We start from the raw sequence: 17,609 nt of genomic DNA, 5'->3' as shown, positions 1-17,609 counted from the left end.
GAACCCTTCAGGGAGCCTGAAAAGGGTCGCTTTGGCCGCGTGGCTCTTTTTCATACCAGCCCAGCGAAGGAGACCAGCTCAACTTTGTTCCCAGTGCGGAACAAAAGTCCCATTCAGGAATTACCCATTTCTAGGAACGTCGTTCCCATTATGTGAGTTCATAGGTGCGACATTAACAAAGCCCCGTCCTGGAAGTGATCTTTGCCCAGTCTGATCAAAGCAAGAGGGGCAGGGTAAATAACGGTGCAAACAAGGCCTGAATATCCCCGTCTTCCTGGTGTGCTCATCACAAACCTGAGTGAGTTGGGTTGAGTCGCCTGAGACCGGAACAGAAGATGGAAACTTCTTAAAAAGTGGTTTTATGTAATCAGGATCTTAAAACTTAATTTGGCTTGCAAATCAGGAGCTTCCGTCTCTTGTTTGGCCATTCCTCCTCTGATCATTTCTCTGCTGAACCCGCAACAGGTGGGCACCCCTGTGTGTGGCTTCCTAAGTCATGGCCGAGTTTAGGATCACCCTGGAGAATGTCAACTGGGTGAGTGTGGCTGGCAGCTCTGACAAAGACCTGGGTTGCTCCATGAACGGGGCAGAGGCGGCCAGAGAAGCGCTTGGCACTTCTGCTGGCCTGAAGGATGGGGGATCCCTCTGGAGGGGGCAGGAGTGCTAGCCCTCCCCACCCGAATTCTACTGGGAGGGAGATTGTGTCTCCACTGCGAAGTGTGCAGGCAGGACTTGGGCTTTTATCATTTGGGCAGACCACCTGGCCCAGCTTTCACCTCCTCCAATCTGCCCCTGGGGAGGGGGGGTTGATGGCTTCCTGGAAGCCCCTTGCTGCTGCCAAATGCTCAGCACCTGCATGGGTGTCCCTGTGCATCTGGGGAAGGTTGCGTGCAAGTGCTAAGGCAGCCAGATGCCAGCCACAGGCTGAGCGGGGCCAGGAAAGAGCTGCAGATTCTCCTCCACAGCTCCCCGGCCTTCCTGTTTTTGAGCCCCCCCCCCTCCCCTTGTCTTCTGAGCTGGAATCGGCCTCTGGGGGCCTCTTACAAAAAAACCCAAGGGAGTATGTTCAGAAGGAAGTGACTGCTTACCCCTCCTTTTCTTTCTTTTTTTCTTGTTTTACTGGTTTTCAAAAACTCCCACTCAGAGAGAAGGGGCAGGAGCTGGACCCCTCCGTGAATGCGATGGGAGGGGCATGGCTGGAGAGGACCCCTTAAAGTGGAGAGAAGTCAAGGGAACACACAGATCGGACCCCTCTGCAACAGAACGATGGGCTTTGGGACTGGCGGAAGCAGCCATCTGCAGGGCCTGTGAGGTTTCCGCTGGGGCCACTCCCCAGAACCCATCAGTCCCCCAGGAGAGAAAAGAGAAGAGCCGACTTCCCCTTTTTCCTCTTCCTCTGTCCCCTCACCCAGGGCTGATGGGGGCCCCCACCCTGCAGCAACTAAACTGGCCTGGCACACCCCAAAGCAGCAGCCCCGCAGGGTTGGGAACCTTGACGAGTGTTTGGGGAAGAGCCGGCTGGCCTGTTTTTCAAGGCCAGTTCACCTTCTGGCCAAGCAATTCTCATGGTCACCCCGTCAAAAGAGATTGCTTCTCTTTGCAAAATTTGGATAAAGTTGTTAATTGAAACTACTTTGAAAATTGATCTGAGTTTGGATTAATCTGGGATTTTATAGAGGATCTCAACCAGTTTGGGATTAATGTGGATTAATGTATCTGCATTGCTCTGTGTGTCCCCCCCAAAAAAAAACCATGGAAGGAGGAAAAGGGTGAACTGACCGCGCTCCTCCCCGCTTGCTTTCTCCCCTACTTGCGTTCCCAGTTCCTGCTCCTCTCTCCCCACTGCATCCACCTGGCTCTGTACAGGGCTGACTTTGGAGCAGAAGTGTAGGGAGGGTTCAGTTCTACGATTGCAATTGCCTTCCGGGCTTGCAACTCCATTTTTAAATTCAAACTTAATTAAACAATTGAAACTGCACAACTTTAAGGAAAGACTGCAACGAACATTCTCCCCTCCTTCAATTTCAACCTCTGCTTCCTCTTCACCTTTTGAAACAGAGCTTTGAACACTATTAAAAGCCCTTTCAAAGACCTGGCAAGGGCTACGTTTGAAAAATGAAAATGGGCTTGTGAAATTGACCAGAGGTTAAACAAAGTTGAACTGATTTCTGAATATGACCCCCCCTCAAAAAGAGAGGAGAAAATCCAAAATATTAAAGTACAAGGTGATAAGTTGAGGGAATTTTTCCCCCTTCAGGGAAAAAAAAAACCCTTGAATCCACTACTTATCTCCAAGATAGGAAGAATCTTGGATGGTTTACCTGCCAGCCAGCGGTGGGTCCCTCCCCTGAGGAAAGCCTCCGCCTGCTTCCTCCTGCAGCCAGCGGGGTTGATGCCCGTTGCCCTCTTGTGGGTTGTTTAGCACAGGCTCCCTGACCGACCGTCCTCTCTTGCTCCACTGCTAACTTGGCATGAAGACCATGGCAGCAGCTGAGGCTGGACTGAGGCCGCTGGCTCAGAAGCTGCTTTCATGTCTCCGGAGGGGGAAGAGGGAAAGGGGCCTCTAGAAGCAATCCAGGGCCGCCCAGAGGTCAATCCGCTGGTGTTCCTTGATCCTCCCTGTTTGTCCAGTGCCCTGATTGTCCCCACCGTTGGAGGAGGCAAGGATGGGAGGGGGGGGAATCTGGGCCTGTGTGTGTGTCTGAATAGCCTTTCTCTGCAAGGGACAGCACACAGAAGCCCCTGCGCATCAACCCCGTTTGCCTGTTGCTCTCTTCCCAGACCTTCGACTACAACTTCACTGACAGTGAAGGGAACAACTCCTACGATGACAATTACTTGTGTCCTCAGGCGGAAGACGGCCCCCAGGGTGTCCTGGTGCCTTGCATCCACCTGCTCATCTTCCTGCTTGGTGCCCTGGGCAACCTTCTGGTGGTGGTCATCCTGTTGCGCTACAGGCATTCCCGCACCTCCACGGAGCTCTTCCTCCTCCACTTTGCCCTGGCCAACCTGTTGCTGCTGCTCACCTTCCCCTTCGGCGTGGTGCAGAGCCTGAACGGCTGGGTCTTCGGCCTCTTCCTCTGCAAGCTGCTGAGTGTCGCCAACCGGATGAGCTTCTACAGCAGCAGTCTGCTGCTCGGCTGCATCAGCGTGGACCGCTACCTGGCTGTGGTCTGCGCCCTGCAGACCTTCCAGAAGCAGCGTGGCCTCTCCATCCACCTGACCTGCCTGGGCATCTGGCTGCTCTCCTTCCTGCTGGCCATACCCGACTTGCTGTTCACAGAGGTCTGGGTCCAAGGCCACAACCTGAGCCTCTGCCACTTCAGGGAGTATGGCACGCATGGCATCAACTCCTGGCTGGCCGAGCGCTTCCTCTACCACCTGGTGGGCTTCTTCCTGCCCTTGGGAGTCATGTGCTATTGCTACGCAGCCATCGTGAGGCTCCTCTGCCAGTCCCAGCGGCTGCAGCGGCAAAAGGCCGTGAAGGTGGCCATTGCGGTCACGAGTGTCTTCCTGCTCTGCTGGACCCCTTACAACGTGGTCATTTTCTGGGACACCCTTACGAAGCTGGAGGTTACAAGGAAGTCCTGCACGGTTGACCAGGCACTAAGCAGGGCCATTGTGGTAAGCGAGGTGCTTGCCTACAGCCACTGCTGCCTGAATCCCATCCTCTTCACCTTTGTGGGCACCCGGTTCCGCCATGACTTTTGTCGACTCCTGCACGATGTGGGCTGCCTGAGTCAGGGGGCCCTGCAGGAGGTTCTGGGCACCTGCAGAATGGAGAGCAGCATGGAGACCAACATCTCCAGTGTTCGGTATGGGGCCTCCTCCTACTCTGGAAATGCCACGCCTTCCGGTCTGCCAGATCGGTTCACTTCTCACAAGGATCCAAATGGCCAAGAGGAGGAAGGCTCGGACCTGACTTGGGCCCAAAACAGAGGCTAAGCCCCACATATGTTCTCTGATCCCTTCCCTGCTGTTTCCCATGAAGCTACGAATGGCTCGGCTGCTGCCCCCAGCCTGCAATTGTCCGGGTTCAGAGTGCGGTGCTCACACACAGATCAGGTTTACTTGAGAGCAGGGTTGTGTCCTCATTGCCTCCCTACAGAGCAAGGGTCTTCAAACGTGGCAGCTCTAAGACTAGTGGACTTCAACTCCCAGAATTCCTGAGCTAACGTGACTGGAGGAGGAATTCTGGGAGTTGAAGTCCACAAGTCTTAGAGCTGCTGAGTTTGAAGAGCCCCACTACAGATCATGTTGCATATTTGGATTCCAGGCTCCCCCAACCCCCCAAACGCAACTGGAAATGGAGAGGGGAGATCCAGCTCCAGGGCCTGATTTGGGCTTTCCAATCTTCAGCTAAGGCCTCCTTAAGTAACCAGAAGGAGAGTCCAGAGGAACAGGGCAACCTCTTTGGCCTCTCGGTGTCCAAGGGCAGGACTCGCCCCAGGAGACCCTTGCCATGGTCAGTATTGGCGTCCCAATCAGCCCAGGCGCCTTGGAATTGAGTGGGGAACCCCACAGCCCAGGCCCTGGCCCTTCTGCTTTCGTCTGCCCCAGGCAGGCAGGTTCTGCTCTGGGCAGGCTTTCCACTTAGCAGCGTGTCCATCTCCGGTGTGGGCAGGCGAGGAACTCCTCCGTTCTTTCCCCAAAGGAAATCAAGCCTCCCATGTCTCATCAAACCTGCTATGGCCTCTGCCTCGTTGCCAGTGGGAGCCAAGCCTGCAACTGCCCCCCCTTGGCCCCCGCCCGGCCTTTGCAACTGTGGCCTCCCCCCAGAGCGGCACCATCACAGGTTCGGCGGGTTTTCACCGACCTCTAAAATCCCCAGGCTTGTTTACCAAAATTCCCAGTAATTTTGCATTTTTACTGTAAATACTTCCTGTGGAGAATGCGTGAAGTAGATTGTAAAACTTCCTTGTGCTTTCCCTTGCTTGAAATAAAGACGTTGCAAGCCTCCCTTTTCTTCCTTCTGGCAAGCGGAAGCCCCAGCGGAGGAAGCGGCCGATTTTGCTCAGCCTGCAGCTGGCCAGCACTCCCCGCCACCTCCCACGTGGGGGGGCTATGAGGGGTCAGGGCTTGGGGGCATCCGGTGTGTCCGCTGGCTTTTCAGGGCAGCACCAAGGGCCCCTCATTTCAACCCCGCCTTACAAATACTCTCCTCCATAGTGAACTTTTTAAAACCGAAAACATTAACATAGGAAACCACCCTCCACCGACACAGCAGCCAAGGAAACCTCTCAATGTACAGAACTACTTAAAAGAGCCGGGAAGGGGAGGATGGGAGGCCCCGCTCCAATCTCGGAGATGGTGAGGCTTCCGCCCAGTTGGCCAGTGCCAATCCCCGCATTGGTAGAGATAAGGACACCACAGAAAGCTCCTGGCAGAAGTTTAATTTTTTTTAATAAAAAGGCACCTATAAAACAGGTCAATCAATACATTACAGGCAGCACAGATACCCCAAAACAAGCCTAGAAATCATTTCAAAATAAAAACCGGTAAGATGTCTTCACATATTGTATTTATATATTTATATTTATATATTTTTATTTATAGACTGGTACAAAATGCATGGCTGGCAGGAGATGGCACGGAGCATCCAGTGCCCTCCTCCATCAGCCGCAGGGGCTCTGGGTCACCTCCTCCCTTGGCCTCATCCTGACTGATGGCAGAGGAAGGGGTGGGGTGGGGGGAGGATGCTCAGCAGAGGCGACTCAAGCTGGGGAGGGAGTCGGAGGGAGGGAGTCGGGAGACACGAGACAGGACCACGTCCACAGCACAAGGCAGAGCTGGAGAGGGAGGGGGGCAGGGAGCCCATGAATGCGCCGAGCAGGGAGGAACAGGGCGGTGGGTCACTGGAAGCACCTTCTGCGGCCTTGGGGCTGGGGTGTGGGGTGCTGTGGTGGAGAAACTCCTGGCCAGGCCTTTGCTTGGATAAGAGACCCTGGAAAACCAGCCCTTCCCCCTGGCTTCTCTCTCCCCAGCACACACTTTCCGTAGCCCCCTCAACCCTCCCTCTTCTGAACTTCACTGCCAAAGCTGGGACGGGGGGAGGTCTCAGGCAGAAGCCGAGTTTCAAAGTGCAGAAGCGCCCCAGCTTGGCAGTGCCAGATGCATCTGCTGGAGGGTCCTGCGATCCAGGACACTCCTCCAACCCTGGCCAGGCAGAGAGGAAGAGGAAGGGCCTCCCTTCATCTAGAGTTAGAGGGCAGGGTGTGAACTGCCCCCCCAACTCACACGAGGGGCAGGTGAGCCCTTCCCCAAGGGAGGCTACGGGGCCTGCCCTCTCATGCCCGTCTCTCGGTCTCTGGCTTGCTTTTTGCTTCTCTTTGTCCATCATGGGAACTGCTGCCAAAAGGAAGCCACCTTTCTTTTGATGGGGGACTATTTGGACCTTTGATCCCCAAACCTCCCCCTCCCCTCGGATATTATCCCACGACAAGCCCAGAAGCGCAAGGTGGCATGGAAGCCAAGGGAAGGGCTGGGCTGGACTCACCCAGACTGGCCCCCCTCCGTGGGAAAGAGAGCGAGTGCAGAAGGCCGCTGAAAGGGCAGCGCCCAACAGTCCGGGAAGGCCCCCTCGCGTTCCCTGCGCTGGCCATGATCCCTTCACAGCACGGGGGGAAGGGCCAACCCACTCCCGTGGCGTTTCTTCCGGGCCAACGTCCTGCAAGGAGAGCTAAGTGGGGGTGGGGGTGCAAATGCCCCCTCAGGCCCTGTCCCAGCACCAGCCTGGAGTGTCCAGCCTGGAACAGCTGGTGCACGGACTCCGCTCTGTTGCAGGCAGCTGCTGGGTGGGACTTCCGCCTGGTGCCAGGGCAACCGGTCGAGGGCATCCACCTTTCCCTCCGTTTACTCCGACCCAGAGAAGGCTGGGCCGGCGGTTGCTCCCGAGACCTGTGGAGGCCTCCCGATTTCTCTTCCAGAAGCAAAGCAGAGAAGATTCCTTAGAAGGGCAGGTTGGCCATGCCGCCGCCTCCGGGGCCGTAGCTCACCTGGCCGTCCAGGGACACGCTGCGCTGGCGCATGGAGACCATGAGGTTCTGCTGGGAAGGGGGCCCCATAAGCGAGCCCTGGGGGGAGAGCAGGTGCCCCGCTGGCTGCCCGTACATCTCTCCGGAGACCGAAATGCTGCGCTGCTTGGCCTGCATGAGCAGGAAGTTCTGCTGGGCCAGGAGGCTCTGCTGGGGCAGCACCAGCCCCTGGGGCAAGCTGTTGCCCACCAGGCCCTGCTGGGGGGGCAGGCCTGTCCTGCCCAGCATGGGCATCTGTCCGGGGTGGCACAGAGACATTCCGCGTGGCATCACTTGTGGGCCGGGCCGGGCCGGGCCCTGTTCCGCCATCATGTTCTGCAAGTTCGCCAGGTGCAGGTTGGAGGGGGGGAGGGTCTTGACCCCCTGGCCCTCCCCCTTGGGGAAGTACTGCAGGGTGCTGCTGGGCTTCTCCGAAGGGATGATGCGGGAGAGGTCGAACTCGGGAATGCCTGTCGGGGTGGGCCGGATCACGTCGCTCAGCTCTGGATCGCTCAGCACGGAGGCCACCCCGGGAAGCACGGAGGGGTACGGCTCCGGCAGCCGACCGGCCAGGCGCTGCTGAGAGGGCGCCTGCTGGGGGGGCAACTCCTCTGGAGGGACTCCCAAGCCAGGGGGGTAGTGTTGTTGCTGAGAGGGAGGCGGCGGCTGCAACCCAGGCCCGGCCGCCCCTCCTGGGGCCATTGGAATGCCGCCTCCGTTGGCGGGGGGCTGCTGCAGGCGTGTTGCAAAGACCAGCTGGCCAGAAGGGCCGCAGGACTGGCCCAGGGAGTCTGGGGGCCCGGGGGCATCATCGGGTTCTGCCCAGGAGCGCTGCTGTGCATGGGGAGGCCGGTCCCCAGGGGGCTGGGCGAAGACATTGGGGGGGCTGCCACTTCCTGGGAGAGCAGCTGCTGTCCAGCGAGGTTCAGGCCCATCGGGCTCGGCACGGGGGCCGGCCCCACAGAGTTCACATGCATTGCATTGGTCTGGCTTCCGCCCATGCCTGCAAGGGGAAAAGGTGCTAAGTCCTGGGGCAGAACGCATCGCAAGCATGCCCCAACTCGATGGCCTTGTTATGGGGCGCAGAGGAGGCCCCTGGAAGCCTCCCCACCCCCACCCACCCCCTTTGCGCCCAAGAAGTAAGGCTGGCTTATTTGGCATTCCCTCCCTGCCTTTCTCTGAACAGCTCCTGCCTTCCTTCTCCGAGGTTCCCTCCCTCCAGGCCCACACGCCCACTGCTCTCTACCGCCTTGTTGCTGTGGGCTTTGGGGAGAAAGGAGGGTCCGGCTCCTCTGGCCCACTCCCCTAGAGCAGGGTCTATCCCAAGAAGGGAGGGAAACCACCCGGGAACGGGGCAGAAAGGGGACATCATTCTCCTGGCTCTGGAGGGTGTGTGTGCAGGAGTGCGAGTGCCCACAGCCGGCCCTCTGAGTGCCCCCCCTCTTACCAGCCAGAGCCCCAGGCGGCAGCAGCGGCCGGTCCGGGAGCAGTTCATCATCTGAGGTGGCGATGGTCTTGATGGCGTTGTGGTAGAGTGGCGTGGAGCTGGGCATGGCGTATTTGGACATCTGGGACATCATGAGGGACAAAGGGTTCTGGGATGGGGGTGGATCTGGAGAGGAAGGAAAAGGCAGGTTGGGGTTCAGGGGCCCAGAGGTATTGCCAGGCGGGGCAGAGGAGCTGCTCCGAGACCCAGAGGGCACGGCACCTGCAAGAGAGACACACAGGCACCTTCAGGCCAAGCCAAATGAACGCCGGGCCATCCTTGGAGATGAGCCGGGCGAAGAGCTGACATCGTGTAAATCATGCCGCCCAAAGGCATCTGGGAAGCCCAGCGGCCTGGCCAGGAGGGCAGCTGCTCTCTTTCCCTCCAGCTCCCCCAGCTGGCGCTGAGCAGATGCCCTGTGCGTGTGTGTGTGCGCGCGCTTGGGGGTGTGTGTGTCTAAATAGCCTCCTATTGTGTGGTCCCTGGGAGGCTTTGGGGTGCTCACCGGTTCTCTCCCGTCTAACTCCACCCCACCTCACCCCCAGGGCAGGTAATGAGCCCCACAGATATTCCAGTCGAGGCCAAAGCCGGCTGAGACCCCTGGATATCTCGGACCTGCAAGCTGGGGCATAATCTCCCAATTGGATCTGCTGGATTAGTTTAGGGGCGGGACAGGCTGCTTTTGGCATTTCAGAGCTAAAAGGAAAATATGGTTATATCCCCCCACCCCCAACCCAAAAAAAGAGCATAGGAATGTGGGTGCTCTGCAGGACGACGGCGCAGACTGGTTGCAGCCAACCGCAAAAAGCAGCCTGAAGCGAGAGGGTGACCCCCATGAACCGGGAACAGAGCCTTGCAGTCGCATTATTGGGTGCCTTTCATTCAACTGCAAGCGAGAGGAAACGCGGGGGCGGTTTTGTCCCTGTCCCCATTTTGCTAGGGGGCCTCTCAGGAGCCACGTGGAAGGAAGGGTGACCCTGGACTGAAAGGCCGCTGCTCAGACGGACAGGCCTGCTGCCTTCGATGGAAACGGGGCACTGGATCTACAGGGCCCGGCCACTTCTTTCGTGCTTTCTTCAAGGTCAGTCCAAACCCAGAACGACTGAGCTGAACTGGCGTTTCTCGGAGGCCAGGCGTGATCCTTGCAGTGAAGTGGGAGATGGATCTGCCGCCAGGTGCCTGGCAGTCCCACCTGCCAGGTGGCTCAACAAGAGGAACGGAACGGGGAGCCATGGTTACAACACTGTCTGTCCAAAGTCCCCCTCCTCTTCCCGCAGAGAGAAAGCCAACTGAACAGGGACTCCCTGAAACCCAGAACGTCTCCGGAAATTCTCCCTTCCCACAACTGCTCAGCACCTCTGCCCTTACCTTGCTCAAGGTGGCCCAAGGGGGCAGAGTTGCCCATTCCGAGGGCTGGCTTGCCTGGGCTGGCGAGGCTGGCCTTGGGGGAGGGTGCCCATCCTGGGGAAGACACGGCCATGGAGGGCGATTTGAGATGGCCGGGCGAACTAGTTGGGGAGCGGACATTCAGCACAGAGCCCAGCACCTGGGGGGACTTGAGGGGGGCACTGCTGGCAGCGGCAGCTGGCAGGCTGACCAGGGCAGAAGGCGTCTGTGGCGACTTGAGGTTGGCCGAAGGGGACGTGCCCAGCGGGGAATGTGCTTGGCTGAGGGTGGGAGACTTGAGGCGGCCCACGCTGGGCGAGTTCATCTGCCCCATGTTGAGGGCCAGGTCCGAGGGGCGGCGGCCCAGGCCCCGGATGGGGGCCGCATGCAAGTTTGTGGCTGAGGTGCTGGTGCTGGGTGGCAGGGGAACGTGGCTGAGCCGTGGGGTGCCAGCCATGCCGCCCCCATCCGGACCAAACATATCAGGCGTGCCGCCCAGCTCTGGTGGCACAGGCGGGTAAGGGCCCTGCCCGGTCGGGAAGCTCTGCTGCTGTCCCTGGCCTGGGAAGGGCGAGCCCATCAGCATCTTTGGGGGGGCCCCCATGATGGCCCCAGTGCCGTTTGGGGCTCGCCCTCGGGCCATTTCCTCAGGGGGCATCAGCTCTGGGCCGCGGGCCTTCTGGGTCAGCAGCATTTGCTGTTGCTGCTGCTGCTGCGGCGTCATCTGCACACTCAGGTTCATGTTCATGTTCACGTTCATGTTCAAGTTGGTGGGTGTGGCCAAGGCGCCCGGCTCCACCTCCTGCAGTGGGGAAGGGGGGCTCATCAGGGCCCGCCCCCCCCCGAACTCCAGGCCCAGCCCTTCTCCGGCAAAGAGGCCAGGCTCCACCTGCCGGTGGGTCGGCAGGACGCGCTCCATCTCCAGCCCCAGGGACCCTGGCCGCTTCTCCAACAGGGGGTGACGCAGCAGGTCCTCGCGCGCCCGGGATGGCAGGAAGCGCTCGGCCTCGCCCTGCCCTGGGGGGTACGAGAGGCCCCCAGGCACAAAGTGCCCCGGACTCCTGAGGGGCAGGTCTTCGCCCCACGGTAGGCCGGGCTGCCCGGGGCGGGGCCCACCGCCAACCGGGCCAAGGGGCTCCAGGGGCAGGTTCGGCATCGTGGCAAAGCCCCTCTGGATGTGGCTGCCTGGGAAGCCACGGGGGCCGGGGAAGGTGGGCCGCAGCTGCTCCTGAAGGTCCAGGGGTGTCCCCCGCAGCAGCCACTGCTCCCCGGGCCGGCTGTGGTAGGGCGGCGGGGGCCCCCGGAGCATGACGCCTCCCAGGGGCTGGGCCAGCATCACTTCCTGCAGTGGCCGCCCGCCATGCAGGCCGGCCTGCTCCTCCTTGCGGCGCTTCTCCTCATAGTACTCCTCCTGCAGCTTGCGCCAGGCCACCTGCTCGGGGGTCAGGCTGTCCTGGCCGAGGCGCTGCAGCACCACGTTCATCGGCTGCCCCAGGTCCACCCCCGGGGGCAAGGGCCCCTCCTGCTCCAGGCCTGGACCCCCCAGGCTCTGCGTCTGCGAAATCATGGACTGCAGCGGCTCCTCGTACTTCTTCACGCCTGTCCCGGAGAGGGCAGCCTGGGGAGGCGCTGGGGCCGCCCCCTGGGGGGGCAGGATCGCCCCTTCCCCAGGGCCTGGCCCACCCTTGAGGAAGGGCTCAGCCTCACTGCCCCGCAGAAGCAGGCGCTCGATGTCCCGCAGGGTTTGCAGAGACCGCTCCCGGTGCTCCAGCTGCTCCTTGGAGAGGCCTTCGGTGTTGAGGGGGTTGCGAGGCCCATTCCCTGCTGTGGGGGGGGCCGTGCTACCCCCCTCCCCCAACAAACCCTCCGCAGTGCTGGCTTGCAGGGAGCTGAGCGTGGTGGGGGTGCTGGGGTGGGTGTTGCTGGGGGCCACGGAGCTGCTGCTGTTGCTGCCGTTTCCCACCGAGTTGGGTGTCAGGTCCTGGCGAGCCTCCTCGGGGGGCCCCTCCGGTGGGAGAGCATTGCTGGAAGAGAGCGGTCCTTGGCCGAGCCCCAGGGGGGCCCCTCCTGGCTGCTGTCCCTGGCTGCTTGGGGGCAGGGCCGGCGGTCCCTGAGGGGTGTTGGCAGGAGACAAGTGGAGCGGCAGGGGCTCCAGAGCACCCGGCACCTTCGGCTGCAAAAGGAGAAAGAAGTGGATTCTGGGGAGGGGGAGCCTGTGGCTGCCAACCCCCCTGCTCCGGCCAGGCCCCCCTCCACTCGGGACAGCCGGTCTGGCCTTCCCAGCAGCCCAACCGGCTGCCCCTCCCCAGCTCCGGCCTTACCTGGTCCAACTTCGCCCGGGGCACATGTTGCTGATGGTAGCCAAGAATGGAGTCTGCCTGGCCCTGAAGGACGGCCTCTGCAGCCCTGCAGACACCCAGAGAGCCGTCAGGGCAGCCCCCCTGTGCCTGGGGCCCAGCTGGGGGGAAGCCCAGCCTCTCTGCGGGAAAACCTCCCCCTGGCTTGGGGCCGGCCCAAGCGCTGCTCAGGGGCAGGGGGCTTACGTGTTGGCCAGGTGTGTGGTGAAGACGTAGACCAGCTGCAGGCCCTGCTTTCCTCCGGCCTCTGGCCGCAATCCGGGGGCCGCGCTGTGAGGGGCGCCAGGCGTGGTGCTCTCGCTCAGGGCCGGCAAAGGGTTGGATCCTGGGCCCAGCTGTGCCCCTGCGCTCATGGCCGGCTCAGCTACGTGGCAATCTGCCAGGGACAACCGGGGCGGTTCAGCAGCTGCGACGGCACCAGACTGGCTGGGGAAGAGCTGAGACAGCTTGGCTTGATGCAGGCAGGGGCAGCCCAAGAGAAGTCACTCCCAGAGGGGCCCAGCACCCCATGAAGGAACTCCCCTCGTCACCCACAAATGTGCAGGCCCCTAACAGGTCACCTCTCCCCCGCCCTCTCCGGAAAGGCCTGCTAGCCCCTGGCCCCAGGGGCCCTGCTCTTGCCCCCAGCAAGGCTGGACACTTCCTCGCCCTGCTGGTGTCCTGGGAAAGCGCCAGCTGACAAGCCAGCACTGAGGAGGGCAGAGAGAAGCAGGAGGAGCTGCTGCTTCTGGGGGCCTTGCTTTGCCAGGGCACGGCTAGGTCTCCCTGGGAGGTCTGGCCACTGGCTCCTTGCGGGCACAGCTGTGCCACAGGGAGGGGCCGCTCTCATGCCTGAGCCCGTGGGCACACTCACTGTGGCCGCTGCCGCCCAGGGACTTGTCGTCATCCTCGCTCTCCGGCCCAGAGCACCACTCGTCCCCACTGTAGGGCTGCTTCCTCTCCAGCACGCAGCGCCTCTTGCTCCGAGGGACCGTCTCGCCTGTCAAGCAAAAGGCTGCGCTGAGCCCGCCTGAAGGGTGGTGCAGCTGGGGGGGCCCAGATGAGATGCCAGCCCCCTGTGCCTCCTGCTAGCCCTGCACCCTCACCTTTCAACTCCTTGTCCAGTGGGGTGGTACTTGCTTCCCGCCGCTCTCCCGAATCCACAGAGACACTGCGCTCCCGCCTGACTTTGCCCTTCAAGGCCCCAAAGACAGAAACAGGAGCCTGGCTGGCTTTCAGGGCCAGAGGGCCTGCGGTGGGCTGGCCAACTTTGCTGCCCTGGCTCCCTGCCCCACCCACACCTTTAGCCCCCAGGTGGCCGATGGGAGTGGGGCTCACGGGGGTGGGGGGGGCCTGGGAGTGGGCCCTGCCGTTACCTGTCTTTCCATGGTTGGCCAGTTGACTGTCAGGGTGCATTTGACTGGCTGGGGTTTCTGGCAGCGACACTGGAGGAAGCGTCACGTCTCTGGCTCCACCGCCACTGGCACTTCCGGTCGGGCCAAATGCCCCCTGGGTGGGGAGAGGGAAAAAAGAGGGGCACAGACAAGGACAGCCCATCAGAGGGGCAAAGGCCACGGCTGATGCCAACCCCCCTGCTCAGGACACCCACGTGCCAGGGTGTCCTGGAGACCTCCGCCAAACCTGGCAGACCTCATTCCCTACAAGCCCTCAACCTCGGGGCCCAAGAATCTCCCCTGCGGCCCCTGGGAGTTTGCCATCTGGCCAAGTTTTGCCATATCCAGATGTTCTCATCCAAAGATCGCCGTGTTGTAGAACTGGCCAAGGCACGGCAGACTCCTCCAATGATGGGGGAATATGTGGGTTGGGCGGGTGGGAGGCAGGATTAAAGATGTTCAGACCTATTGGAGAAGCAGCATATGGCTTCTGCAGAACTAAGCCTTAATTTTTCAATCTTCAACAGATTTTTGGACAGAGGCAAGTCTTCTAAGGCTTTAAAACTTCGCGATGAGTTGGGATAAGAGAAAACACAGGAGAGAAACAACCAGCAATTCTTCCAGCAGACAAATATGAAAAGTTCCACATAGAAGTGCTGGGACCAATATCTTCACAAGTGGAGTCTGGGCGGAGCACTAAAATGATCAAATTGGCTTACGATCCAAAATCATCTTGCATGATTAAGGAAACGAAGAACCCCCGAGGCCTTCAGAAGCCCCTCTCCAAACTGCTGGACACTAAAAAGCAAAATATGCAAAAAAAAAAAAAAAACCCCATAAATAGGCCTCCCTGGTTGGGACTGAGGAGGAAAGGAATTTTCGATAGCCATTTAATGAAAACACACCCCGATTGTCTATTTGCTAAAAAAAACATGCAAATTCCACCTTGGGAATCACTGGAAAGGAACTGGCATTAACCATACAAATTCATACAAATCTATGATACGCCGGAGAAGCCCACACAGTTCTGTATGAACACCTATATTGTACTGTAACCATTGACAATGTGCAGCAAGGTGGCTAGTGGGCCAGAGTGCACCTTGTAGCATTTTGGGGAAAAGGCAAGCAATAGACGATGGGAAAGGGGCCAAGAGAATCCAAAGGGATAGCTGAATGGGGGAGTTTCACAACAGGGGAAGGGGAAGACCCCAGCCCACTCTCTGCCACACCACGGGAGGGCAAAGCCCCCCCCCCCAATGGCTTTGAGAAGAGGTCACTCTCAAGGCCCGTGGGTGGCTCTGGATCCCCTCCAGCCCTACCTTGGAGTACCAATTTCAGGGTCCTTTTAAGGTCCCTCGCAGGGTGGGGGCCGCCCTAGCCCATCCCGTGACCTGCACCTGTCTCTGGCTAGCAGGGGCTCCAGCCAGGGGGGAGGGAGGGGGGCTCCTTTGTGACACCCTCTCTCTTTAAGTCTCCATCGTCACGTGGGCCAGCTAAGCCTCTGGGGGCCTATTAATAGCAGCTGGAAAGATCACATCACTCCGGGGATATTTATATTCCTCCTTCCACACCAGGAGAGATTTATTTCCAGCCTGCTGAAGAGGGAGACCGGCGTACAAGTTACCTGCAGGAGAGCCGGCTCTAGGCAGGGTGGCAGGCCCAGCCTCAGGACCCCGATGACTCCCACTCTCCCCCAACTGGCACCCCCCAAGCATCCTCCTGGAGCGCAGGGCCCACCTGTGCCCCTCCTGGCCCTGCTGGTGGGAGGATCCTGGGCTGCTACCCTACCTGCCTCCCCTGAGTGGCTCCAGCATCTCCTATGCCCAAGTCACATGGCTCCCTGGGCACCTGCTGTCTCCCTGCCCCTAAAGGATCCGTAGCCAGGGGCCGCTTTGGAAAGCTCAGAGGCAGGTCAGCCCTCCAGGCCCAAAAATCTCCCAAGGGAGTGTCCACATTGCCAGCCTCTGCCCTGGAGCCAACATTCCCTCAGGCGATGGGCCCCCCTTGAGGCTGGATTCTTCTGAGGGGTTCTGAAGCCCCACCAGCTCCAGCTTGCTCACTCTCTGAGAAGCCCCATGGGACCCTCCAACACAGGTGCTCAAACCACACAACCGTTCCCATGAAACATGGGAATGGCTACCCAAGGTAAGACTAAGGATGACAAACAGGCCTTGGCAGAATGGCACAATGCCCCTCAGCTGGAGGCCCCTGAGCCCGAGGGTCCCTGGGAGAACCAGGTGCTGGATCAGAGAGGCCAAGGAGATGAAACCCTGGGGGTCAGGTTGGAGGTCTGGGACTCTGTCAAGGAAAGAGAGGGGACACACCGCAGGCAGAGAGGGGTGTTTCACTGAGCCTGGGACCCTTTTCTAATCCTTCTTACTTCCAAGGGATGCTCCTTGCAAGAGCTTGTGCCAAGAAGCACAGGGAAAATTAAGTATATTTCCAGGTGAAAATAGGATGGGGCAATTTCCCCAGTGAAATCCCAATCTGGAGAAAGCCTCCACCTTTCCATGGGACCCTCCAGGTGAATGTTTGGGAAGTCTAAGCAGAAGGAATCGAAGGAAGGAGGGCTCTAGGGAAGGGCAAAGTCACTTGGAGCAGAAGGGGGGGCTGGCCACGGACTTCAGAGCTGCCTTGCAAGAGTCCCATGGGCCCCAAACCTTGGGGCTGTATTCCCAGCCACTCAGCCCGGGGGAGGCTGGGAATGGCACCCGGATTCCTGTTCAGGACTTGCAACGAGTCTCTGGGCCAAGCCCAGGCCTCTCCCCTGCCAGACCAGCCCCCACAGGCCCAGTTCCGCACCTACCCAGCCTGGCCCAGGGGCCACACGCCATGCTTTCACGGGCTGCTGCGGGCTGCGTACTCTCACAGACACAGGCCCATCTCAGGGTCCTGCAGGCCTCTCTTGCTTCCCTTAAGGCGAGGGAAGGAGAAGGAATCCCACCCCCACCCCGCCACCAATGCTAGCCTCTCCCTCCAGGCTAGCTACTCCTTGCAGCTTGAGGGGACACCAGGGCAGAGAGAGCCCCAGCCCTGGCTCCCTGGGAAAGTGGCAGGAAAGGGGTGTGGCTCAGAAGCCAGAGAGGGCCCAGGGAATCTCTCCGAAGACACAAGCGACCACCAACCCTGGCAGGCAGCCTCCTCCTCCTCCAACGCCTGGGCCATTCCGGGATTCCACCTAGCAACCGCTCCCCTCTTCCTAGCCTCCCGCCTGATCCAGGGACCGTAGGTTGAGCTGACGCCTGAGGAACTGAGGCAGAGGTGGGGGGGGTAGTCCTAGCAAGCGAGTCTCCAACTGGGGAGAGGCCAATGTGAAGCCATCTCCTCTGCCCGCTCAGCTCAGGCAAGGCCATGCCTGTCTCGGAGTCCGCGTCACTCGAGGTCTCTGCAACCCACAGCAATGTGCTAAGTAGGTCGAAGCCTGAAGAGAGACCATCTTTAGCGAAGCTCCCAAGAAGCCTTGGCTCATACAAAGATCACATTCTTCTCTGCCTGGAGTGGGAACAGGCCCAGAACATTCTGCAAGTTCTGAGAAGGAAGCAAACGTTGTGAAGGAAGGCTCTCCGATTCCTCCTGCAGTTCCTTCAAAGCCAGGCTGGAGAGGCGTCTGGGATTCCTTGGTGCCAGGATCCGGCTCGCCCCAGCCAGATGCCAAGGTTTGTTTGGTCTAGCCTCTGCCAGCAACCCACCCCTCCGCTCAACCCCCGATTGTGCAACAGCCCCGTCCTTGCCCAAGCGGAGGCGCCATTTTCCGATCAGAGCTTTTCCCGCCAGGAAAATCTGCTGGGGGAAGACTGGCGGAAGCTTCCCAGGGCCAAGTTCCACTCTCAAGGCACAACCCCCAAGGCAGCAGTTGGAAAGGAGAAGGGCGCCCCTCCCCCACACTTGCCAAGTCACAAAACTCTGATTCAGCTCTCCGGGAAGGATCACCAGCAGCCAATCTTCAGTTGGGGGGGGGGGGTTTGCTCCACTCCCGCTGCCCCAGATGAACAAC

The 17,609-nt window shown here is 59.9% G+C and overlaps 2 protein-coding genes across 2 annotated transcripts; one reads left to right on the top strand and one right to left on the bottom strand.

The window, feature by feature from the left end:
* The first annotated feature begins 279 nt into the window (after positions 1–279).
* Positions 280–6,102, top strand: CXCR5 (C-X-C motif chemokine receptor 5). The gene is made up of 2 exons (XM_026681054.2): positions 280–535; positions 2,782–6,102. The coding sequence occupies exons 1-2, from the start codon at positions 497–499 to the stop codon at positions 3,943–3,945; spliced, it is 1,203 nt and encodes a 400-aa protein (XP_026536839.2). The 5' UTR covers positions 280–496; the 3' UTR covers positions 3,946–6,102.
* BCL9L (BCL9 like) lies at positions 5,386–15,764 on the bottom strand. The gene is given in 9 exon segments (XM_087969791.1): positions 5,386–7,819; positions 7,822–8,016; positions 8,461–8,625; positions 9,868–12,058; positions 12,207–12,291; positions 12,429–12,618; positions 13,096–13,221; positions 13,328–13,415; positions 13,598–15,764. Coding segments are annotated over 9 exon segments (3,924 nt in total). The 5' UTR covers positions 13,610–15,764; the 3' UTR covers positions 5,386–6,947.
* Between the last annotated feature and the right edge of the window lie 1,845 nt (positions 15,765–17,609).

This window comes from Notechis scutatus, chromosome 7 (genome assembly GCF_049901735.1).
Source record: "Notechis scutatus isolate UNSWTSFEM ecotype Mainland chromosome 7, rNotScu1.2, whole genome shotgun sequence".
In the NCBI taxonomy this organism is placed as follows: Eukaryota; Metazoa; Chordata; class Lepidosauria; order Squamata; family Elapidae; genus Notechis; species Notechis scutatus.
The sequence above is the reverse complement of the archived record's forward strand: the minus strand, read 5'-3'. Positions and strand labels throughout refer to the sequence as shown.

Coding starts and splice junctions, on each gene's coding strand:
- CXCR5 (XM_026681054.2), top strand. CDS start 497: ATGGCCGAGTTTAGGATCACCCTGGAGAATGTCAACTGG. Junction 536..2,781: donor CCCTGGAGAATGTCAACTGG/GTGAGTGTGGCT, acceptor CTCTCTTCCCAG/ACCTTCGACTACAACTTCAC.